At 48.0% G+C, this 25,497-nt stretch overlaps 1 protein-coding gene across 2 annotated transcripts in view; it reads left to right on the top strand.

The window, feature by feature from the left end:
• The window catches only part of TMPRSS9 (transmembrane serine protease 9), a 56,923-nt gene that overhangs the window by 17,800 nt on the left and 13,626 nt on the right, over positions 1 to 25,497 (top strand). Inside the window, exons 2-8 of one of the 2 annotated variants that reach the window (XM_070793166.1) lie at positions 8,870 to 9,036; positions 12,975 to 13,102; positions 15,539 to 15,606; positions 15,715 to 15,890; positions 16,738 to 16,779; positions 20,744 to 20,857; positions 22,588 to 22,759. In XM_070793166.1, the coding sequence (XP_070649267.1) occupies positions 8,895 to 9,036; positions 12,975 to 13,102; positions 15,539 to 15,606; positions 15,715 to 15,890; positions 16,738 to 16,779; positions 20,744 to 20,857; positions 22,588 to 22,759 (842 nt within the window). In that variant the 5' untranslated portion in view covers positions 8,870 to 8,894. Of the gene's footprint in view, positions 1 to 8,869; positions 9,037 to 12,974; positions 13,103 to 15,538; positions 15,607 to 15,714; positions 15,891 to 16,737; positions 16,780 to 20,743; positions 20,858 to 22,587; positions 22,760 to 25,497 lie in introns of those variants that run through there. The other variant, XM_070793167.1, reaches the window with a different exon arrangement.

Here is a 25,497-nt window from a genome sequence, read left to right as displayed (position 1 = left end):
AGTATTTGTCCTTCTGTATCTGCTTCTGTCACTGAGCATCATGTTCTCAAGGCTCATCCAGGTGGTAGCAGGTGTCTGAATCTCCTTCCTTTTTAAGACTGAGTAACATTCCACTGTGTGGATGGACCACGTTGTGTTTACCCATCACCCACCAATGGACACTTGGGTTGCTTCTACCTTTGGCCACTGTGAATATGCTGCTGTGAATATAGGTGTGCAAATATGTTTGAGACCCTGCTTTTTGTTCTTTTGGGTGTATGTATACCCAGGAGTCAGCTTACTGCAGTGTATGGTTGTTCTGTGTTTAATGTTTTGAGAACCCTCCAGACTGCTTCCCTGTTGGCTACACCGGTTTGCACTCCCAGTGAAGGTGCATGACGGGGCTAACTGCCCCACATCCTCGCCAGCGCTTGCTATCTTTTGGTTTTTGGCGATAAGCATCCTAATGGGCATATACCCTCTCTTTTTAACATTTTTCCTTTGTGAGGCTGGTGGGGAGAACTGCACGGTCAGAGGTCACAGTCTCTGTGCAGGACTGTCCTCGATTCTGAGGTCATTTGCAAGTTGAGGGATGTTTCCCCACCATTGCAGTCCTAACCCCCAACACCTCAGGAGGTGCCCTCATTTGGATATAGGGTCTTTGTAGATACAGTCAAGTTAAAACGAGGTCATCAGGGTGGGCTTTAATTCGATACAACTGCTGTCCTTATAGCAAGGGGATGTTTGGACACTGGGAGAAGGCAGTGTAGAGATGGAGGCAGAGACATAGTGATGCTGCCGCAAGCCAAGTAACATCAAAGGTCACCAGCCACCTCTGGAAGCCAGGAGAGAGCCTGGAACAAGTCTGCAGAGGAAACTACCCTGCTGACATGCTGACCTCTGATTCTTGACCTCCAGAACTGGGAGTCAACAAGCATTTCTTATATAAGACCCCATACTTGTGGTGCTTTGTTATGGCCACCCCAGGAAGCTAATAACCAGGAGTGGTTCCCAAAACCACCATGAGGTTTGACAATTCACTAGAAAGACTCAGAAATCAGTAAGTGCTATCATAGTCACAGTTATGGTTTAAGATTAGCTGTAACAGTTAGAGGGATAAAGATTATGGATTAAGGGATTTCCCTGATGGTTAAAGACCTTGATGCTGGGGAAGACTGAAGGCAGGAGAAGAAAGGGGCAAAAAAGGATGAAATGGTTGGATGGTGTCAATGGCTCAATGGATATAAGTTTGAGCAAACTCTGGGAGATGATGAAGCACAGTGAAGCCTGATGTTCTGAAGTCCATGGAGTCGCAGAGAGTCAAATATGACTGAACAACTGAGTAACAACTGGTGGTCCAGTGGCTGAAACTCCATGCTTCTAATACAGGGGTCCCGGCTCCATCCCTGGTTGGGGAGCTAGATCCCACAAGCCACAATTAAGACCTGATGCAGCTAAATAAGTTAATAAAAATATTAACAAAAATAAGATGATGGATTAAGATCAACTAAAGGGAGAGAGATATAGGACTGAGTCTAGCTGTCTGAGTCCCTTTGGGCTGCCGTTCCAAAATACCAAGACTGGGCAACTGATACACAACACAAATTTACGTCTCAGAGTACTGGGGGCTGGAAATCCAGCATCAAGGCACCGGCAGGTCCAGTGTCTGCTGAGGCCCTGCTTCTTGGCTCACCGATGGCGATCTCTTTGCTGTGTCTTCTCATGGCAGAGGGTCCAGGGAGGTCTCTGGGGTACAATGGCATATTAGTGTCTGCTGTACAGCAAAGTGAATCAGCTGTGTGTTTATACATACTTGGTGGAGCTGGTGGTAAAGAACCCACCTGCCAATGCAGGGAACGTTAGAGCTGAAGGTTTGATCCCTGGGTCAGGAAGATCCCCTGGAGGAGGAAATGGCAACCCACTCCAGTATTCTTGCTGGAGAATCTCATGGTCAGAGGAATCTGGTGGGCTGCAGTCCATAGGGTTGCAAAGAGTCGGACACAACTGGAGCGACTTAGCATGCATCCTCTCTTTTTTGGATTTCCCTCCCGTTTAGGTCACCACAGAGCACTGAGTTCCCTGTGCCATACAGTAGATTTTCATTAGTTGTTCATCTCATTTTTAAAAAAAATTTTTTAATAACATTCTATTTAGCCCAATATAGTCTAGATACCTTTTAACATATAGTCAGTATAAAGATTGTAAGATGTTTTACACTCTTTCTCTCTCTCTTTCTTTTTTTCACACTGTCTTGGAAATCCAGTGTGCATTTTTTGCTTATAGCATACCTTAACTTATTTCAAGTGCTCAGTAGTCATATGTGGCTAGTTCTTTCATCACTAAGTCGTGTCTTGACTTTTTGTGACCCCATGGACCATAGCCCACCAGGCTCCTCTGTCCATGGAATTTCCCAGGCAAGAATGCTGGAGTGGGTTTCCATTTTCTTCTCTTCTGGGTTCCCTTTATACGGGCACTAATCTCATTCCTGGGGAGCCCCACCCTCAACACTTCCCAAAGGCCCCACCTCCAAATATCATCCCATGGAGGGTTAGGGTTTTAACATATGAATTGGGAGTGGGAGACACAAACAGGAAGTTCCATGTCCTCTCCCGGCACAGTCAGGATGCAGTATTCTCCCGGCATTGTTGTGAGACAACACACACGAAGCATTGCCAGTCAGGGTGGCTCCCCCAAGCGCCAGGGTACAGAGCTTTCACTGGGCACAACTGATTCACTGACTGACTCATCAATCATCCACATGGTTGACCTCAGTCTCCCAGAGACCACTTCCCAGAACTGGGGACAAAGGCCAAAGTTTATTTCTGTTTGCTTGTTTGTTTTTAGATTGTTCTATTTTATCCACCCCCCTACACTGTTTTGTCATTAAGTCATAGAATAGGGACTTCCCTAGCAGTCCAGTGGTTAAGACTCCATGCTTCCGAAGTAGGGGATATGGGTTCAATCCCTGGTCAGGAAACTAAGATCCCACATGCCATGTGGCACAACCAGAAAAAAAAATAACAGTCATATAGTATGAGAATAGCTTCCCAGATGGTTCTAGTGATAAAGAACCTGCCTGGCAATATAGGAGATGGAAAAGACAGGTTTGATCCCTGGGTCGGGAAGATCCCCTGAAAGAGGGCACAGCAACCCACTCCAGTGTTCTTGCCTGGAGAATCCCATGGACAGAGGAGCCTGGCGGTCTACAGTTCATGGGGTCGCAAAAAGTTGGACATGACTGAGCGACTAACACTTTCACTTTTTTACTTTCATATTCACTATCATTCAGTTCTAAATAATTTTTTAAACCTTCAGTTGCTCAGTCACGTCCAACTCTTTGTGATCCCATGGACTGCAGCATGCCAGGCTTCCCTGTCCATCACCAACTCCCGGAGCTTGCTCAAACTCATGTCCATCCAGTCTGTGTTCCAGCCTGTTTTCAATTATTTTATGTCTGAATGAGTTTTAAGCATATAAAATATTGTCATATATATTGTTTTATAATCTCAGATGGTTTCACTTTCAGAACGTCTTTAGTATCTAGTACTGTCTTCTTTTTTTCCGCTGACTCTTGCTGATTGTTTTTTTTTCTTAGTGTGTTCTGCTATTTTGAGATTGAGGACTTATCCTTAGCATACTTTTATCTGTTGGAATACTGCAGAATCTAAGATGAGGGTGTGTCTCTCTTGTCTGACTTTGTTTTTCTGCCCTTTACCCATTGGGTTTGACTGCTGAAAAGCAGAAGAGTAACTGGGTTTTCCTGGTGAAAGATCAGTCTGGCTCTAGTGTGGATAATGAAGTGGAGAGTCCAAGTTGTTGCAATAATTCAGATTTGAGGTGGTGACAACTTGCATTAGGCAGTGTGGATGAAGACAAAAGAGGAACCCTAGACCGAGGGTCCCATATTATGGCCCTCAGATTAACCCCAGCCAATCCTGTTTCATGGGAACATAGCCAAACCTGTGTGTTTACATGTGCCTGATGCTGCTTTTATGACGTGACAGAGTTGTATTAATAGTAGACTGTGGGACTACAAAGCTGAAAATATTCACTCTGGCTCTCCGCATATGAAGTTTAGTGCCCCCTATTCTAGAGAAGTGCAGGATATTGAATCTGCAGGACTTGGTGATAGACACGGTCTGAAGAGACTAATTACACTCGTCCCTCACTGTCTGAGGGACACTGAAACACATAGGTGCTCAAATCCCTTATATAAAATGACTTAGTGATTGCATACAGGGGCCTCCCAGGTGGCTCAGTGGAAAAGAATCCACTTGCCAATGCAGGAGACACAAGAGATGCAGGTTTGATACCTGGGTAAGGAAGATCCCCTGGAGGTGAGCATAGCAACCCACTCTAGTATTCTTGCCTGGAGAATCCCATGGACAGAGGAACCTGATGGGCTACAGTCCATGAGGTCACAAAGAGTTGGACAGGACTGAGCAAGTAACACACACACACACAGATGCAGGGCTTATGTGGCTAAAACAGAGAAATCCCAGGGAAACTGAGACAGTTGGTCACTGTAGGTGTTGGCAAGATATCTAGAGGGAGAGTCAAGAGAGAGCTGGAAGTGCTTTCTGAATTTGTGTGAAGCTCAACAGCTCTCTGCTGCTGACAGCAGCCCCTGGCTGACAGCCAGCAGAAAGAGGGGGCCTCAGCCCTACAAGCACAAGGAACCAGATTCTGGCCACAGCAGGGAGCTCGGGAGTGGATCCTCCCTGGTTGAGCCTCTGGATGAGAATGCTACCCAGCTCACACTTCTTTCTCTGCACTGCACAGCTTGTTGGATCTTAGCTCCTCTAGCAGGAATTGAACCCGTGCCACAGCAGTGAAAGTTCCTAATCACTGGACCTTCAGGGAACTCCCCCAGTTTTGTTTGCAGCTGAGTGAGACCCTGAGCAGAGGACCCCTAAAACGTGCCAGATTCCTGACCTGCAGAAACCATGAGATAAGGAACATGCATTGTTTTAAGCAGCTATGTGTGTGATAACTCGTTACGTGGCAGCAGCTGACTAGCACACCTCCTCTAAGAGGTCCCTGGCTTGCTCCCTCCTGCCACAGGGCTTTTACGTATTTTGTTCTTACTGTATGAACATCTGTTGCTTCCACCAGGCACTGCCTGGATTCCTGTTTATCCGTCAGAACTCATGTAACTCATCCCTCCATCAGGAAGCTTCCCCTGACCCCTGTCTAGATCAAAGCTTCCTTTTGACAGAGACCCAAAGCCCCATGGACGCAGCAATTATTGTAGCCACAATTTTAACTTACTTGGGTCTCTGTCACTAAGATTTATGCTCTGTGAGCTGAGAATCACATCTGTCTCATTAAGAGCCGGGTACCCAGCACAGAGCAGCCAGGCCTGGCCGGTCCTAAATATCAGATTGACGGAGACAGTGAATGGAGCTTCTATGTTCAATGCTAAATAGCAGTGGGGCCCCTCTGTGCCCTAATGATGGTGATGACAAGACAATTTGGAGAACACAGGAATCCTTAGAAAACCCAAGGGGTAGGGGGTGACAGGGCCAGCTGGGGCTGAATGAATGTAGTGTATGTGTCTGTGGGGGGGCTGTCAATGAGCTCATACACTACACTCGTGTTTCTAGCCCTAATCACAAAAGTGAATCTTGGTGTCTTTGTCCTTAAAACATTTCATCAAGTGATTCTTAGAGCTTCTCTGGCTACTCAGACAGCAATTCAGCTCAAGTGTAAGAATAAAGGGGTGAGCATTGTACGACCTTGCTCCCCACCTCTGCACTACTCCCCTTTCTTACCAACTCTGGATGGTGGTGGTGAGGTGCAGAGTGGCTGTTCCCAGTAGGACGTGTTACCTTGATCGGATAGGACGTTCTGGCTGGGCCCCGGTGTGGGGTTCCAGATTTAACAGTAAACATACAGCACACCCAGATAAATTTGAATTTCAGGCAAAGAACAAATACATTTTGGGGAGACTTCCCTGGCAGTGCAGTGGCTAAGACTCTGTGCTCCCAATTCAGGGGGCCTGGGTTCGATCCCTGGTCAGGGAACTAGATCCTGCATGCTGCAACTGAGATCCAACATAGCCAAATAAATGACTTGAATAAAAATTTTTAAATGCTTTTTCTTAATACAAGTATGTTCCAAATTTTGCACAAGACATGTTAGGAACTGTATGTGTCAGGTTCTCTTGAGAGAGAAGCAGTAGAATGGAGAGGAAGACAGACAGACAGACCAGAGTTAGCTCACAATCATGGGAGCTGGCAAATGCAAAATCTGCAGGGCAGGCTGGAGACCCTGGGAAAAGTTGATGTTGCAGCTCAAGTACAAAGGCTACCTGGAGGCAGTATTCGTTCTTTGGGGGGAAACCTTGATCTTTTCTCTTAAGGCCTTCAACTGATTGGATACAGCCCATCCAAACTACAGAAGTTCATCTGCTTTACTCAACATCAACTAGTGAAATGTTAATTATGTCTTCACAGCAATGTCAGGAACCATGTTTGGTCAAAAGCCAGCATCATGGCCTAGCCCTGTGGACACACAAAGTTAACTATCGCAAGACGTTTTGGTCATGTGTTTTGTTTGCTTGTTTGTTTTGGCTGAGCTGTGTGGCATGTGGGGTCTTAGTTCGCTGACCAAGGATCAAACCTGTGCCCCTGTACTCGAAGCTTTGAGTCTTAACCACTGGACCACCGGGGAAATCTATAGGTCTTATTCATCTGAAATTTAAGTTTGACTGGGTATACTGTATTTATGGGCTTTCCAGGTGGCGCTAGTGGTAAAGAACCTGCCTGCCAATGCAGGAGACATAAGAGATGTGGGTTCAATCCCTACGTCGGGAAGATCCACTGGAAGAGGGCATGGCAATCCACTCCAGTATCCTTGCCTAGAGAATCCAATGGACAGAGGAACCTGGTGGGCTACAGTGCACGGGGTTGCAAAGAGTCGATACAGGTGAAGCAACTTTGCACGCATACACTGTATTTTATCTGATGCGCAGACCCGCTGTCCATCCATACGGGCCTACAAAGCAGCTCCATTCCCCCCAGAGAAGCACCTGGCCAAGTGCTCACCTTCATGGAGCCCTGTCAAGGGAAGTAGAATGGGATTGTCTCCCCACTTCCTTCTGGGTGGTGTTCAAATGGGGAAGAGTGTGTCAGAGGCCAGATATGAGTCATTCTCTGCCCACGCAATGGAGGCAGCATCCATGCGGAGCAGGGGTGGGGGTAGGTAATGAGATCCACCGCTGCAGAGCCATAAAGGTGACTCATCTCCTCCTAGACAAAGGCTTCTCTGCAGGCTGAGGCTTTAGAGTAGAGGTCTGCTCAGGTCTCATGAACGGAAGGGAGTTATCCAGCCAGGTCGGGGGCAGGGGTATGCTGTGAGTGGGGAGGGCTGAACACATTCAAGGCTCTTGTAGTTGCAAGGAGCAGAAGCCAACTGCCTGAAGTGAATTTATTGGCGCCTGACACAGAGACACTTCAGAGGCAGAAGTGCCGGAGTTCAGCCTGTCACTACCTCTCAGCTCTGCTCTCTGTGAACTGAGAGTCTGAGATCCTGGATCCTGAGAGGCAGGAATTAGCCAGATGGCAGCAGGCATTGTCTTCTGCCCATTTAACAGAGAAGGAAGCTGGAGGCCAGAGCTGTTAGATCTCACAGCTTATTCTTACCCTTTGTTGTTTTAGTCGGTCAGTCATATCTGACTCTTTGCAACCCCATGGACTGTGGCCCAGCAGGCTCCTCTGTCCATGGGATTTCCCAGGCAAGAATACTGAAGTGGGTTGCCATGCTGTCCTCCACGGGATCTTTCCAACCCACGGATCGAACCCTTGTCTCTTGCATTGGCAGGTGGAATCTTTACCACAGAGACACCATCCTCCCTAATAAGAGATTTAAAAATATATATATATATATCATTAATTGTTATGATGGAGTCAGCCTAATGCTAAAATTTTGCATATTCATAAAAATGCCATTGTTGTAAAGCAACTATACTCCAATAAAAATTAATACAATAAAAAAAAAACAAAACGGGACTTCCCTAGCGGTCCAGTGGTTGGGACTTTGCCTTCCAAATGCAGGGGGTGCAGGTTCCATCCCTGGTTGGGAAGCTGGGATCCCCAAAAAACCAAAGCATAAAACAGAAGCAGTGTTGTAACAGATTCAGTAAAGACTTAAAAAAAAAATTTTTTTTAATGGACTTCCCTGGTGGCACAGTTCATACGACTCTACCTGCCAATGCAGGGGACACTGGTTTGACCCCTGATCTGGGAAGATCTCCTATGCCACAGAGCAGCTAAGCCAGTGTGCCTCAACTACTGAGCCTGTGCTCTAGAGCCGGGGAGCCGCAATTACTGAAGCCTGCGTGCTCTAGAACCTGGGCTCCGCAACAGGAGAAGCCACTGCAACGAGAAGCCCGAGCACCACAGTGAAGAGGAGCCCCGCTGTCTGCAGCTGGAGAAAGCCCAGCAATGAAGACCCAGTACAACCAAAAATAAAATTTTAAAAAACTTGAAAGAATGAAGCCATTGGGAATTCTCTGACAGTTCAGTAGTTAGGATTCTGTCTGCACTTTCGCTGCCACGGCTGTGGGTTCAATCTCTGGCTGGGGAACGAAGGTCTCACAAGCTGTGTGGTGCAGCAAAAAAAAAAAAAAAAAAACCAAAGCCATTAGTTGACTTTCAGATAGCATTTAATGGATGAAGGAGCATTGTAGTCACTGTTATACCACACCACAACATCACCTCATGCTTAATGGCTTAAATCAGCTCACATCTGTTAACCAGAGTCCAGGCTCGCCTCAGGCGCTATTGATGGCAGCTACATTTGCACAAGCAAGACCCGTGCTTAGGGAAAGAGAAGTGCCGCCCTAGCTCTGACCTCACTTTTCTGCCTCTCTCCTGCTCGCCTCCAGGTCTCCGTCCCTGTGTCCGGGAGCCATGGAGCCCACTGCCAGTGACTTACAGCTGGTGCCTGGAGCCACCAAGGACGTCCTGGCTGCAGATGCCATGTGCTGCCGGGCGGCCCTGTCCACTGTTGTGGCCACCAGCATCGTCCTCGTCATCCTGGGAGTCCTTGTGGGTGAGTGGCCTGGGCTTGCTTGGGTCCACACACCAGGAGACTGGCAGAAAGATGCCCAGGAGTCGCTCAGGGGTGTCCCAGAGCAAAGGGTCGAGTGTACAGGCCCCGGAGGCCACCAAGAGCGAGGCAGGGGGCCCGGCACTGGATGTTGCCCTTAGCGCCAGGCTGGGCCCTGGGAGCCTGGGCGCTGCGGTAATACCTGTGAATTTCGGGTCTCCCACATGTGGGGTTCTTAATGGGGATTCATGGCCAGGGTGAAATGGAGACCAGTAGGGAAATGGAATTTATTTTGAGAAATTTGGAAAGTCCCCAAAAATATAAGAAATGAGTGAGCAGTCATTAACTTTCCCACCTCCCACAGTCAACAGTGGCTCCCACTTTATTATTATTACTTTTTGTCATGGCACACAGCATGCTGGATCTGAGTTCCCCAACCAGGAACTGAATCCATGCTCCTGCTGTGGAAGCACTGAGTCTTAACCATTGGACCCCCAGGGAAGTCCCTCTCACTTCATATTTGAAGTCCCTCTCACTTCATACAAAATAAGGCTTCCCAGGTGGCGCTAGTGGTAAAGAACCCACCTGCCAATCCAGGAGGCATAAAAGACACGGATTCGATCCCTGGGTCCGAAAGATCCCCTGAAAGAGATGGCAACCCACTCCAATATTCTTGCCTGGACAATCCCATGGACAGAGGAGCCTGGTGGACTACAGTCCATGGGGTTGAAACGAGTCGGACACAACTGAGCGCACACCCACACATACAAAATGATGACCCGTTGTGAATGCTGTGGGCTGCAGTTACAGAAACACACGGAGGTCTTTTCATGTCAGTGGAAGGCTCCAGCAGATGCCTGCCAACTATACAGAGTTCCAGGGCTGCCCTGCACCTCCGCATGGTAGCCCTGAGCCCCAGTGCCATTTAGACTTAATTTAAATGACAGGTAAAATCCAGTTCCTCCATCCCTGCCAGCCACATTTCACGAGTGGCTCGTGGTTCCTGCAGGGGAAGCTCAGATCTAGGACCTTCCGCCATCACGGGAAGTTCTGCTCTGACCTGAGCTCCTTCTGAGATTTCTGAGTTTCTTAGTTCTGTGTGGAGGTGTGAAAGTCACCCTTCGTTCATGAAATGATGATGGTAACTGGCAGTTTTGGGGGGAAATGGTGTCATGTGGCAAAATAATAAGTTGGCAACCCAATGTGGGATGTATATATTTTAATATTTTAAATGTATAGATGTATGTTTGTGAATATCTGGACTAGCTGGAAGTCTGGCATGGCTGATAGATGCCCTCTGATGGCTGTGAGGTGAAGTGCAGGAAAACTGGTTTTTGTGTGTGCATGGACACATGTGCCGCCCCCCGCCCCCCCACCCCCACCCCAACCCTGTCCCCCAGCAGGAGTCAGTTTCACAACTCCATTCTAGAAGCACAGATACATTCTCGGACAACAGTTAGATCAAATCTCCAGCAGAACCTCTGAAGCCAAGGAAGGCTTTAAGAAGCACTTAAAATTTAAAAACAATTTTAAAATTACAGTTCAAATTTGTCCCCTTCCCAGACAGCTCAGAATTGTACTCAGCGGTGTACAGTTTTACATGGGCCCTTGGCTGGACTGTTTCTCCAAGTGCATGGGAGCCATGGGTATTTCAGAGGAAAAGCGTGGGGCTTATTGGGGGCCCAGAGCATAAGCACTTGTGTCCACATAGCAGGGTTCTTGTTACCTTTCTTTTTAGCTCCTTGCAGGAGAAAACAACCATTTTTAGAATTGTTTTAGTCTGTTTGTTCTATCCATTCAATAAGTAAATATCTAAATATCTATCTGGATGAATATTCATTCCAGTAAATAGAGCTGGGACCTGACTTCCATAGTGTAGATGACAGCTACTTCTATTTTTAAATTAAAAAAATTTTTTTTTCTTTGGCTGTGCCAGATGGCTTGTGGGGTGTCTTAGTTCCCCGACCAGGAATTGAACCCAGGGGCACAGTAGTGCAAGTGCTGAGTCCTAACCACTGGGCCAAAGCACATGGCATGTGGGATCTTATTTCCCTGAACAGGGATTGAACCCAAGCCCCCTGAATTGGCAGCTCAGAGTTTTGAAAGATTGCTGCTACAAGCCATGAATGATGCTGGGATTCTTGGCCTCCGGAGGAGAAGAATTCCATCTGGGGCCAGTGATGAGGCTTGATCGCTCAGAGCTTTTTGTATAATAAAGTTTTATTAAAGTATAAAAGAGAGAACCCTTCTGACCTAGACATCAGAATGGGGTGGAAAGAGTGTCCCCTTGCTAGTTTATAGTAAGGAGCTATATACCTATTAGCAGGCTGCTAATTAGAGAAAGGAAATGCCTCAAAACTGAGAGAGTTGCACCAGGTCCCTCCATCACAACATGCATTTTGAGATAGCATTGTCACAAGGTGAGTTATCCTAGGCCATAAAACAGTTGACATGAATCTTGAAGAAAGGCAGATTTCCAAGTAAGTACATAGTTTCATTAACTTAGCTTAAGAGAATATTTCCATGAGTAAAACATTCTGGTTTGTTGAGCCCTTATGTTCTGAGTCTTAGGCCAAACCAACTTGAAGAAAAGCAGATTCTAAGATAAATACACAGTTCATTAACACAGCTTAAGAAAAACATTTCCATAAGAAAAACTGCATTGGGTAGCTCAAGGTTTGAGAAAAGTCAAGTTCAGGTGGAACCAGGTGTCCTCATGGCAACACAGAATTTTAAAAGAAACCTCCTTTTAATTTTGCGTAGAGAAGGAAGAAAAACCTCTGACACTCATAGTTTGTTCTGACACTTACAGTCTATTTCCTCCGCCTGGGGACCTCTAGCCTTCCTGCCTGTTACCCTCTCAGTTTTAACTATTGGACCGCCAGGGAAGTCCCCCTGTTTTTAAAATTTAGCAAGTATGATCATTTTTGACTGGGGGCCCCTTTGCCAGTCTTGCATATTTTTTGACAGAAACAGGTGTCTTCGTGTGCTCTGTAGGGTTATATTCTTTAAGACATTAATGTTCTTTGCTGTATGCGGTTCCCACAGTGTTTCCAACAGTCGGAAGCTGTGTTGTTCAGAGGGTGGCGGCATGGGTGGGGGTTTGAGGGTCCTGGTATCCCTGACTGTGGCCATGCCCCTGTCATATTAGATGCCCTCTTCCAGGGAAAGTGAAAGTGTTAGTCATTCAATTGTGTACGATTCTTTACGACCCTATGGACTGTACCCCACCAGGCTCCTCTGTCCGTGGGATTCTCCAGACAAGAATACTAGAGTGGGTAGCCACTCCTTTCGCCAGGGGATCCTCCCGACCCAGGGATCGAACCCTGGTCTCCTGCTTTGCAGGTGGATTCTTTATCATCTGAGCCGCCAGGGAGGAGGTGGGAATTGCCCCAAAGTTGAGGTAAGGTCTTTTGAGGCCATTTCAGCCATTTTTGGCTGAAGTTGACCTGGGGCCCCGGGCCAGGCGTTTCTAGGGAGAGCCAGCCTTCCCAGGGAGAGCCAGCCTTCCCCTTAAGGGAACCTGGGGACGCCTGGGGCTTTTGTGCTGGACCTGGGGGCCTTCAGGTGAGTGATGGGTGAGAGCGGATGAGGGGGCATGCAGTGACTTCCCTGACGGTCCAGTGGTTAGGACTTGCAGGGGATACAGGTTTGATCCCTGGTAGGGGAGCTATGATCCCACATGCCTGGTGGTCAGAAACCAAAAACATAAAGCAGAAGCAATGTTGGAGCAAATTCAATAAAGACTTAAAAAAATAGTCCTCTTTAAAAAGAAAAAAAAAGAGCACTGTTAATAGTCACTCAACCCCCAGGGAGTCAGCCCACCCCCATTAGTTGGGATGAGCAGCCCTGGGGTGGTGGGGGGCCTTGGAGGCCTGCTTCGCTGACTGAGCCCTGCCCCTGCAGTGGGCGCTCTCACGGGGCCCTGGTCTCGTCCGCAGCCTCCCTCTCTACACAGGGCGTCGACGTAGAGCACATGGCTGAGCTGCGTGGGATCCGGTTTGCCCCCAGCTTGCAGCAGGAGACCTCAGAGTACTACCGCACGCTGACGCCCGCTCTGGAAATGCTGGTGAGGGTCCTGGGAGCCAGGGGTGGGGGTGGCAAGTGGGTGGCCAAGGGCTCTGACTGAGGCAGCAGGGCAGAGGGGAGACTGAGGAAGGGAGAGGGTCCATGGGATGAACAGGGCGCAGCTGGTGCTTTCTAGAAAGCAGGAGATGGCAGCATCAGGTGGGAACCTCCGACTATAAGACCCATAGGTCTTATTGGAAGGTTGTAAACTGCATTTCAGTAGAGAAATCAGAACTTTCCTATGTGGCTGGTGGGAATCTGAAAAGGGGCAGCCTCTGTGGAAAGCAGTGTGGCAATTTGACCCTGATGCTGGGAAAGATTAAGGGCGGGAGGAGAGGGGGGCAGCAGAGGATGAGATGGTTGGATGGCATCACCAATTGAATGGACTTGAGTCTGAGGAAACTCTGGGAGTTGGTGATGGACAGGGAAGCCTGGCGTGCTGTAGTCCATGGGGTCACAAAGAATTGGACACGACTAAGCATCATGTATGGATGTGAGAGCTGGACTGTGAAGAAAGCTGAGTGCCAAAGAATTGATGCTTTTGAACTGTGGTGTTGGAGAAGACTCTTGTGAGCCCCTTGGACTGCAAGGAGATCCAACCAGTCCATCCTAAAGGAGACCAGTCCTGGGTGTTCATTGGAAGGACTGATGCTGAGGCTGAAACTCCAATACTTTGGCCACCTCATGCAAAGAGCTGACTCATTGGAAAAGACCCTGATGCTGGGAGGGATTGGGGGCAGGAGGAGAAGGGGATGGCAGAGGATGAGATGGCTGGATGGCATCACCGACTCGATGGACGTGAGTTTGAGTGAACTCCGGGAGTTGGTGATGGACAGGGAGGCCTGGCGTGCTGCAATTCATGGGGTTGCAAGGAGTCGGACACGACTTAGCGACTGAACTGAACTGAATGACGAACAGCAATACCACCTGACCCAGCCATTCCGTTCCTGGGTGTCTGCCCCAGAGAAACAAAAACGTGTGCCTACACAGAAACCTGCACGTGATGCTCACAGCACCATGAGTCATGATAACCCCAAAGGGAAAGCAACCGGACTGTCCATCAGCAGATAATGGATAAACAGCTGTGAACCCTTCACACCCGGGAGCATCACCCAGCCCTGACACTCACTACGACGTGGAGAGAACACGACGCTCAGTGAGAGAAGCAGACACAGAAGGACACGAAGGGTGTGACTCCACTGACGGGAAACATGCAGAGCAGGCCGATCCACAGACACAGAGAGTGGGTTCCTGGTGGTCAGGGGCTGTGGGAGGGGATGGGGGGGTAACTGGTAATGGGGATGGGCTTCTTTTGGAGTGATGAGAATGTTTTAAAATCGTGGTGAGCTGTACAAATCTGTGAATGTACTAAAACCCCATCTAACTGTATACTTTTAAAAGTTTTAAAAGTTTTAAAAACATAAGAGTTTTTATGGTAGGTGACTTATACCTCTTTTGTTTTGGCTGCATTGTGTGGCATGTTGAACTTCCCTGACTGGGAATTGAACCCATGCCCCCTGCAGTAGAAGCACAGAGACTTAACCACTAGACCACCAGAGAAGTCCAACTTATACGTCACTTGTTTTTTTTTTTTTTTTTTTCCCCATGCCATGTGCCATGTGGGATCTTAGTTCCCCTGAAAGTGAAAGTGTTAGTCACTCAGCCGTGTCTGACTCTTTGTGACCCCATGGACTGTAGCCCACCAGGCTCCTCTGTCCATGGGATTCTCCAGGCAAGAATCCTAGAGTGGGTTTCCATTTCCTCCTTCAGGGGATCTTCCCCACCCAGGGATCAAACCCAGGGCTTCCGCATTGCAGGCAGGTTCCCCTTCCCAGGGATGGGACTAATGCCCACTGCATTGGAAGCGCAGAGTCTTAAACACTGGACCTCCAGGGAAGTCCAAATTCATCCATTTTTAAAGTGACATTTAGTACAGTCACAGAGTTGTGCAACTATTACCTCTAATTCCAGGAGCTTTCATCACCCCAAAAGGAAACCCTGTCTCCCCATCAGCAGTCACTCCCATCCCCTCCCCAGCCCCTGACCACCAGGAACCCACTCTGTGTCTTCGGATCGGCCTGCTCTGCACGTTTCCCGTCAGTGGAGTCACACCCTGTGTGTCCCTCTGTGTGCTTCTCTCACTGAGCACCGTGTTCTCAGGGTCCGACCACGTGGTTGTGAGTGTCAGGGCTTCTCTCCTTTTCATGGCTGAGGGATGCTTCTGGGTGTGGAGGGACCACATGTTTCTCCATCATGTGTTGGTGGAGCTGTGTTTTCACAGGCGTGCCCTGGGACTGCCCACCCCATTGCTCACTCAGCAGTGTGAACTGACTGCACGCACGAAGTTGAAGAGGAGGTGCTTTTCTCCTCCTCCCCCGCTCTCCCAGCCAGGGGTCTCCATGGGGTCTCACATTTGTGGCTGCTGTTTCTGTTGCAGTTTGTCAGCAGCTTTCAAGAGACAGAGTTGGAGTCCAGCTGCGTGGGCTGCACGGTGCTGAGTTACTGGTGAGTGAGGGCCTCCTGGGGGTAAAGGATCTTGGGGGACCCCTGGATTTGCAGAGAATTCCAGCTGAGAAGTGCCCTCCCTCTCAAGGCCAATGTCCTCCCCACCAGGGAGGGCAACGCCAGCGTCCTGGTGCGTTTCCGGCTGCACTTTCTGTTGCTGGCCCTGTGGACGCCAAGCCCAGGCCTGGAGGAGCAGCTATTGCAGCGGGGACTTCATGCGAGGCTGCAGGGCCTCGGCATCCCCCTAGCCCCCTATGGCACCATTGTGTCTGCCCAGCTCACAGGTGAGTGACCCCAGGCTTGTGGCAGCCCCCAGCCCCCTGTGGCACCATCGTGTCTGCCCAGCTCACAGGGGAGTGACCCCAGAGACAAGGAGACTTTGGGAGGGATGTGCTGGGAGAGGGGAGCCAGATGGAAGTTTCATTAAACTTGACACTTTCCATAATCGACCCTTTCCGTGATGAGGAAACATATATACATTGCTTTACCTTCAATGGTAGACACCACAGGGTGGCAACTTGTAATTATTTTCATCTTTGCCGCCCATTGGGTCTCTGTCAAGATGACTCAACCTGGCTATCATAGCACAAAAGCAGCAAAGACAATATATAAACAAATGGACACTTATCTGTGTATCGATAAAACTTTCTTTATAAAAACAAGTGGTGGGCCAGATTTGGCCCCTGGCCCCCTGGTATAGAACTAAGCGTAGCTGTTATGCTCTAAATTCTAAGATTACTGTGTGTTGGGATTTGAGAGCCAGATGTGATTTCAGAGTGTGCAGATTGAAAGATTGTTGCCTTGGCCTGGCATGGGAGGACATTTAGTCCCCTTCTACCACCCCTGACGCACTTGGTGTCTTAGTAACCTCGCCAGAGCTGAGAGAGATTTCTGCACAGATGAAATTGTTTCAGGTCCACACCATCCACTCCGGCAGCCACCTTCCCCATGCGGCTGTTGTGCTCTTTATTATGAGGAACGGAATATTTGATCTGACTTTATCTCAGTTGAGTTAAGTTAGAATTTAAGTGGCTCCCAGGTGGACAGTGCAGTTCCCTGCTTTGCAATATGATGTTGTCAAAGAAATTCGCCACTTGCTAAATACTCTTTTATCTTTTCATTTTGCTGCAGGAAGCCAGAAGGGGCCGCTGACAGAAAGAGACTTAAAATCAGGTATGTTTTGATGAAATGATAAAGAAAATGTGGTGTTTACACCACACATGTACACATATACACAATGGAATACTACTCAGCCATAAAAAAGAATGAAATAATGCCATTTGCAGCAACCTGGATGGACCTAGAGATTCTCATACTAGAAGTAAGTCAGGCAGAGAAAGACAAATACCATATGATATCACTTATATGTGGAATTTAAAAGATGTTACAACAGACTTATCTACAGAACAGACTCACAATATTGAGAACAGATCTGGGCTTGCCAAGGTGGAGGAGGGTCAGGGAGGGAAGGATTATGGGTTTGGGATTAGCAGATGCAAACTGTTGTATATAGGATGGATAAACAGTGAAGTCCTGTATAGCACAGGGAACTATTAATATATTCAATATCCTGAGACAAAACCTAATGGAAAATAATATGAAAAAGAACATATACACGTGTAACTGAATCACTTTGCTACACAGCAGAATTGAACACGTTGTAAATCAACTATTGCTGTTGTTCAGTCGCTCAGTTGTGTCTGACTCTTTGCGCCCCCATGGACAGCAGCACGCCAGGCTTCCCTGTCCACTATCTCCAGGAGTTTGCTCAAATTCATGTCCATTGAGCCATCCAACCATCTCATCCTCTGTCATCCCCTTCTCCTCCAGCCTTCAATCTTTCCCAACATTATGATCTTTTCCAGTGAGTCGACTCTCTGCATCAGTTGGCCAAAGTATTGGAGCTTCAGCTTCAGCATCAGTCCTTTCAATGAGTATTCAGGGTTGATTTTCTTTAGGATTGATGGGTTGGATCTTCTAAATGTCCAAGTGATTCTCAAAAGTCCTCCAGCACCACAGTTTGAAGGCATCAGTTCTTCAGCGCTCAGCCTTTTTTATTTTCCAGTTCTCACATCTATTCATGACTACTGGAAAATCCATAGCTTTGACTATATGGACCTTTGTAGGCAAAGCAATGTCTCTGCTTTTTAATACGTTGTCTAGGTTGGTCATCGCTTTTCTTCCAAGGAACAACCGTCTTTTAATTTCATGGCTGCAGTCACCATCTACAGTGATTTTGGAGCCCAAGAAAATAGAATCTGTCACTGCTTCTATTGTTTCCCCATCTATTTGCCATGAAGTGATGGAACTGGATGCCATGATCTTTGTTTTTTGAATGTTGAGTTATAAGCCAGCTTTTTCACTCTCCTCTTTCACCTTCATCAAGAAGCTGTTTAATTCCTCTTCACTTTCTGCCATTAGGGTGGTGTCATCTGCATATCTGAGGTTATTGATATTTCTCCCAACAGTCTTGATTCCAGCTTGTGATTCATCTAGCCCGACATTTTACAAGATGTACTCTACATGTAAATTAAATAAGCAGAGTGACAATATACAGCCTTGACATACTCCTTGCCCAATTTTGAACCAGTCTGTTGTTCCATGTCCAGTTCTACCTGTTGCTTCTTGACCTGCATACAGGTTTCTCAGGAGGCAGGTAAAGTGTTCTGGTATTCCCATCTGTTTAAGAAATTTCCACAGTTTTTTTGTGATCTACACAGCCACAGGCTTTAGCATAGTCAATGAAGCAGAAGTAGATATTTTTCTGGAATTCTCTAGTTTTTTCTATGACCCAGTGGATGTTGACAATTTGATCTCTGGGTTCTCTGCCTTTTCTAAATCCAGTTTGAACATCTGGAAGTTCACAGTTCACATACTGTTGAAGCCTAGCTAGGAGGATTTTGAATATTACTTTGCTAGCATGTGAAATGAGTGCAATTGTGCCATAGTTTGAACATTCTTCTTTGAGATTGGGATAAAAACTGCCCTTTTCCAGTCTTTCAGCCACTGCTGAGTTTTCCAAATTTGCTGGCATATTGAGTGCAGCACTTTAACAGCAGCATCTTTTAGGATTTGAAATAGCTCAGCTGGAATTCCATCACCTCCACTAGCTTTGATTGTAGTGATGCTTCCTTAGGCCCACTTGACTTCACACTCTGGGATGCTCTAGGTAAGTGACCACACAATTGTGGTTATCCAGGTCATTAAGATCTTTTGTGTATAGTTTTTCTGTGTTCTTGCCACCTCTTCTTAATATCTTCTGCTTCTGTTAGGTCCATACTGTTTCTGTCCTTTATTGTGCCCATCTTTGCATGAAATGTTCCCTTGGTATCTCTAATTTTCCTGAAGAGATCTCTAGTCTTTTCCATTCTATTGTTTTCCTCTGTTTCTTTGCATTGTTCACTCACAAAAGCTTTCTTATCGCCCCTTACTATTCTCTGGAACTCTGCATTTAAATGGGTATATCTTTCCCTTTGTCCTTTGCTTTTCGCTTGTCTTCTCTTCTCATCTATTTGTAAGTCCTCCTCAGACAACCATTTTGCCTTTTTGGATTTCTTTTTCTTGGAGATGGTTTTGATCATCACCTCCTGTTCAATGTTACGAACCTCCATCCATAGTTCTTCAGGCACTCTATCAGATCTAATCCCTTGAATCTATTTGTCACTTCCACTGTATAATCATAAGGGATTTGATTTAGGTCATACCTGAATGACCCAGTGGTTTTCCCTACTTTCTTCAATTTAAGTCTGAATTTTGCAATAAGGAGTTCCTGATCTCAGCCACAGTCAGCTCCTGGTCTCTGTTTTTTGTTTGTTTGTTTTTGCTGACTATATAGAGCTTCTCCATCTTTGGCTGCAAAGAATATAATCAATCTGATTTCAGTATTGACCATCTGGTGATGTCCATGTGTGGAATCATCTCTTGTGTTGTTGGAAGAGGTGTTCACTATGATCAGTGCATTCTCTTGGCAAAACTCTGTTAGCCTTTGTCCTGCTTATAAATCAACTGTACTTCAATTTTAAAAAATCAAGTATGTTTTTTCAGCCCCTTGCCCTCTGCCCAATTTTCTCTGTTTGCAAACACCAAGAGAGGTTTCCTGAAGCTTCTTTAAGGCACACAAAGGAAATCCCTCAAACACAGTAAATGCTAGTTCTGTGCACTAGCCTTTTATGGGGAAGATGGAGTCATGGTCCTGTGTGAGCAAAGGAGTTAAAAAAATGAGGCACTTTTAATTGTTCAGAGCTAAGCATAATTAGAAGAAGGCATTATATTTTTTAAGTGATGTAATGTTTTTGTTAAAAGAAAAGACAGCAAAAAGTTTTGGGGGGGCGGGAAGAGTATGGACCACCTAGAATTTCACTGCTTTAAATATTCTGATCACTGCCCTCCCAGCTGGCTCACAACATGTGTTATAACAGTGTCCACCCCTTTGTGACCTCACGGACTGTAGCCCATCAGCCTCCTTTGTCCATGGGATTTCCCAGGCAAGAATACCCGAGTGGGTTGCCATTTCCTTCTCCAGGGGATCTTCCTGTCCCAGGGATTGAACCCATGTCTCTTGCATCTCCTGCATTGGCAGGTGGATTCTTTTACATTTATTCAGCTTTACATCAATGGTTCCGAACTAGGGGTGGTCCTGCCCCCAGGGGACACTTGACGATGTCTGGGAAGCGTTTGTAGTCATGACGGCTGGGGAGCTCCTGGCATCCAGAGGTGGTGGGCTGGCAAAGCTCTCCACCCCACAGTGCCCAGGACGGCCCCCTCGCCTGCAGAGAATGACTGACCCTAAATGTGAACCTACACTTCAGTGACAAATTTTATGTTATATGTACTCTACTACAATTTAAAAAATCAATTTCACCTATTTCTTTTTTTAAAAAATGGATGGTAGAAATGTACAAGTGCACACAGGGGGCATGTATGCTTGGGTTACACAGCCGGCCCGGGTGCTGACTGGCATTCTGGTGTGTTATGTGTCTGTACTCACTCTGAGAAGATTGCTTCAGAAAGATTCAGTGAAAAGAAAGCAGAGAGGTGATGTTTTTCCTGCTCTGGAGTTTCTGCCTGGAGAGAGAAATCTCTGTGCAGACAGGAGAGATGGCATGAGGTCAAGTACCTGGTTCTTGTCTGCCCTCAGGCCGCTGTCCAGGGAATGCCTTTTCCTGCGGGAACAGCCAGTGTGTGACCAAGGTGAACCCAGAGTGTGATGACACCTCGGACTGCTCCGACGGCTCCGACGAGGCCCACTGTGGTCAGTCTGCCTGTCTGAACTGGCCCACAGGCCACATTGCCTTTCCAGGGTCAGCTGCTGGCTCTGCGCTCTGGCCCACTGTGCCCATCACATGCTGTCATGTGGGTCTGGCATTCACTGAAGCTGGGCAGAGAAAGGGAGGGAGCACCTGTGATATGACAAGAAACGTGAGCAGGAAGCAGAGGAGGGAGAGCTCGAGGTGTGTGGGTGAGAAGGGAAGATATCAGGCTGATAAGAGGTCCTGGTCAAACTGTGGGAAGCCTCGAATACCAGGAACTGGAGGTCTGTCCTGTACATAGTGAGGAGTCACCAAAAGGATCTGAGCAAGGGAAAATTACAGTTGAAATGTCGTAAGAGTAGTCAACATTTTTCTAACAATGCTAGCCCATGCGATAAGGCAGGAACAGTGGTATAAGTATTGGAAAGGAAGAGGGAAAACTATCAAAATTTGGATATGATTATCTAAATGAATCAATATATTGACTAAAAGGAGATTGGAAAAATAAGACAGTTCAACAATGAGGAGGAGATAAATCCTAGCACATAAAAAAGTTATTGCTTTTCTTTATACAAGTAAGAACAGGTTAGAAGATATAATGGAAAAAATCTCACTGTTGATCAACGTGTGCTCAGTCGCTCAGTTGTGTTTGATTTTTTGTGACCCCACAGACTGTAGCCTGCCAGGCTCCTCTGCCCATGGGATTTCCCAGGCAAGAATACTGGAGTAGGTTGCTGTTTCCTCCTCCGGGGGATCTTCCTGACCCAGGGATTGAACCTGTGTCTCTCATATCTCCTGCTTTGGCAGGAAGATTCTTTCCCACTGTGCCACCTAATCAATAGGAACACAAAATAAACATTTCATGTCTATAATAGCAATTAAATAGAATTAGGAAATGTTGCTGAAGGACATAAAAGGAGACTAAATAAACAGATATGGCATCCTATGAAAAGATGGACATATAAAGACTTGGAAACTTTCAAAATACATGGTGAAGAACACATTCATAGTGTCTGGTGCCTGGATGTGCAAGATAATATAGAGGCTGGTTGAAATTGGCAGGTGTGGTCAGGAGTCCCTGCAACCCCCTCAGACTCAGTGATTCACTGGAGGTATGCATAGGACTTGGTAAAGCTGCAGTATGTGTGGTTATACCTTCTTACAGTGAAAGGATACAGCTGAAAGTCAGCAAAGAAAAGTGCAGAGTCCAGGAGAGACAAAGCTCAAGCAAGCTTCCGTTTAGCCTCTGCCAGTGGAGTCAGGTGGACAGTGCTTAACCAATTTGCCCAGAAGCATATGTGGCATCACACACACAGTGTTTCCAACCCGGAGGAGCTCACCCAAGTCTTGGTGTCCAGGGTTTTGTGTTGGGGGTTGGTCACATAGGTACATAGCACTCATATAGCTGAGTTTAGTGTATGATTGTCTTGGATCTGCCAAAACAGAGGACCTCAGGCTCAGTGGATGAGACAGCAGAAGTTTACTCTCTCCCTGCTCTGGAGGCTAGAAGGCTGAGAGGAAGGAGTTGGCAGGGCCAGTTCCTTCTGAGGCCGTGAGGGAGACTCTGTTCCATGTGGTCTCCCAGAATCTGGTGCTTTGCTGGTTCAGATCTTTGACATTTGGATGTGGGGACCGTGGGGATGAGAGACTGGAGACAGATGTGCCAGGATGGCCCCTGTGCAACTGCAATCCTGCCTTCTGGGGGTCCTGGTTGGTGATCTCTGTCTTGCAGACTGTGGCTTGCAGCCTGGCTGGAAGACAGCTGGCAGGATTGTGGGTGGTGTGGAAGCGTCCCCAGGGGAGTTCCCTTGGCAAGTCAGCCTCCGTGAAAACAACGAGCACTTCTGTGGGGCCGCCATCATCAGCGCCAGGTGGCTGGTGTCCGCTGCCCACTGCTTCAATGAGTGAGTCCACGTCCCTGCAGGCTCAGAGCCCACCTGTATCCCATCTTCCTTCCACTCTGGGGACTCCACTACCCTGGGAGTGTCCTTGGAACTCGCTGTTTTCTTTCCTTCTCTTTTCTTTTTGTTAAATCTGAATGTATTTTAATTGTGGCAAAATATACATAACACAAATTTACCATTTCAAGTGCATAGCTCAGTGGCATTAAGTACATTCACATTGTCTGCCATGTAATCATCCCCACCATCCATTTCCGAAAATTTCTCATCTTCCCAAATTGAAATGCTGTCCCTTTAAACACTAACCCAGGGACTTCCCTGGTGGTCCAGTGGTTAAGACTCCACGCTTCCAACACTGGAGACACTCAGGTTCAATCTCTGGTTGGGGAACTAGGATCCAGCAGGCCAGGTGGCCAAAAAATAAGAACCAATCAACAACAACCACAAAATATCCATACTGACTCCCCATCCCCCCCAGCCCCTGGCCCTGCCATCTACCTCCTGTTTCTGTGGCTCTGACTCCTCTAGGACCCCCTGTGAGTGGGATCAGTGTTTGTTCTTCTGTGTCTGGCTTCTCTCACTGAGCATCGTGTCCTCAAGGTTTATCCAGGTTGCAGCAGGTGTCAGTTCTTTCCTTTTTTGGTTAAATAATATTCCAGTGTGTTGTTGGACATGTCTGTTCATTTATCCATCGATGGACACTTGGGGTTCTCCTGCCTTTTGGCTGTTGTGAATAATGCTGCTACAAATGTGGCTGTGAGAGTATCTGAGTCGCTGCTTTCAGGTCCTTTGGGTATGAACCCAGAGGTAGGATTGCAGGCTCATATGCTGGTTCTATGTTTTCTCCTTTGAGGAGCCGCCATCCTGTTCTCCACGCGGCTGCACCGTTTTCCATCCCCACCAGCTGTGCGCAAGTGTTCCAAGGTTTCCACATCCTTGAGAAGTTCCTTTAACGTTTGTTGTAAAAGCGGGTGACTATGTGGGTGGTCTGGCGGGCTTGGCTGGCCACACTGCCCTGTGTGGATGCTGTGGGCTGCTGTTTAGTGGGTCCTGGTCACGAGCTCTCTAGTTGTGGGATCCTAGGGGGCCCGGGGCTAGTGCTGACTGGCGGGTGGAGTCTGGATCCTGAAGACTGAAGTGGGGTCGTTGCCCACCCACTGGCAGGTGAAGCCAGGTCCTGGGGTTGGTGCCAGACTACTGGCAGGCAGAGCTGGTTCCTGGAGTCTGGCTGCAGGACCCGGGGATCCCAGAGCTGGTGTCAGATCATTGTTGGGGGTGGGGCAAGGGGGCTGGTTCCATACAGTCATGTATGGGTTCCAGAGTGTCCCAGAGGTTGCACTGGCTTGCTCGTGGGCAGGGCTTGGGCCTGGTCCCAGGGCAGGGTCTGGCATGCCTTGTGGGTCATGGTCTTCTTGCATCTGATGTCTGCCACCTAAGGGCTTTCCCAGTGGCTCAGTGGTAAAGAATCTGCCTGCAGTGCAGAAGCCACAGAGACATGGGTTTGATCCCTGGGTCAGGAAGATCCCCTGGAGGAGGGCGTGGCAACCCACTCCAGTATTCTTGCCTGGGACACGGCATGGACAGAGGAGCCTTGTGGGCTACAGTCCATGGGGTTGGACCCGACTGGAGCAACTTGGCGCTCACGGTGTCATCCCCCTAGTGGGTGAGGCTGGTCTAGCAGGTTTTCTGTGGTCTTGGTCCTCTGGTCGGCAAGGCTGTGTCTACAGGTGGCTATGGGATTGGGGGCGGGGAGGTCTCGAGGCAGCCTATCTGCCAATAGGTGGGCTGTGTGCCACCCCCCACCCCGATTGGGTAGCTGCCTGGCTTTGGGTGTCCCACTACCTGGCACCTGCAGGCCATTGGGCAGGGCCAGGTCTTGGGGCAAAGAGCCAAGGTAGCTTCACTAACATCAGTGTTCACGTGGCTGGATGTTCCCCAGTATGCCCCTCACTGGTGTCTATGCCCCCAGGGTGACCCCACAGCTGCCACCCCCACCTCCCCAGGAGACCCTCGGAGTCCAGCAGGCAGGTCTGGCCCAGGCTTCTATCGAATTACAGCTTCTGCCCTGGGTCCCAGTGCATCTAGGGTTCTCTGTGAGCCCTTTGAGGATGAAGCCTCCATCTCCCCCGTCCTGTGAGGGCTCCTGCAGTTAAGCTCCACCAGCCTCCAAAGACAGAAGCTCTGGGGACTCCTCTTAAAAAAGTGTTGGACCCCTGGGCCAGGGGGCCTGCTGTGCTCAGCCCTCTCGCTCTGGTGGGCAAACCTCTGCAAAGCAGTTCTTCTCCAGCTTGTGGGCCGCGCGCCTGGGGGCACGGGATTTGACTGTGTCATGAAGCTGCCTCTCCTGTCTCGCTGTGTCTCCTTCTCGGCGTCTTTAGTTGCAGGAGATCTTTGCTGGCAGGCTCCAGTCTTTTCCGTCGATGGCTGTTCTGCAGAGAGTTGCCATTTGGGTGTGCTCCTGAGAGGAGATGAGCTCAGGGTCTCTGCTGTGTCATCTTGGTGGAGCTCCCCATTTCTCCACAGCCTTGCCATTACTTGTTACTTTGTTTGCTTGTTTTGTTTTTTATTAGTTTATGTTTTTTGGCCACTTGGCATGCAGGATCTTAGTTCCCCAACCAGGGACCAAACCCATGTCCCCTGCTTTGGAAGTGCAGAGTCCTAACCACTGAACCACAAGGGAAGTCCCTATTTGTTTAATAATGACCATCTTAGTGGCTGTGAAGTGGCGTCTTATTGTGTTT

This window comes from Bos indicus, chromosome 7 (genome assembly GCF_029378745.1).
Source record: "Bos indicus isolate NIAB-ARS_2022 breed Sahiwal x Tharparkar chromosome 7, NIAB-ARS_B.indTharparkar_mat_pri_1.0, whole genome shotgun sequence".
Classification (NCBI taxonomy): Eukaryota; Metazoa; Chordata; class Mammalia; order Artiodactyla; family Bovidae; genus Bos; species Bos indicus.
Note: the sequence above shows the minus strand (reverse complement) of the source record. Positions and strands in the feature narration are given on the sequence as shown.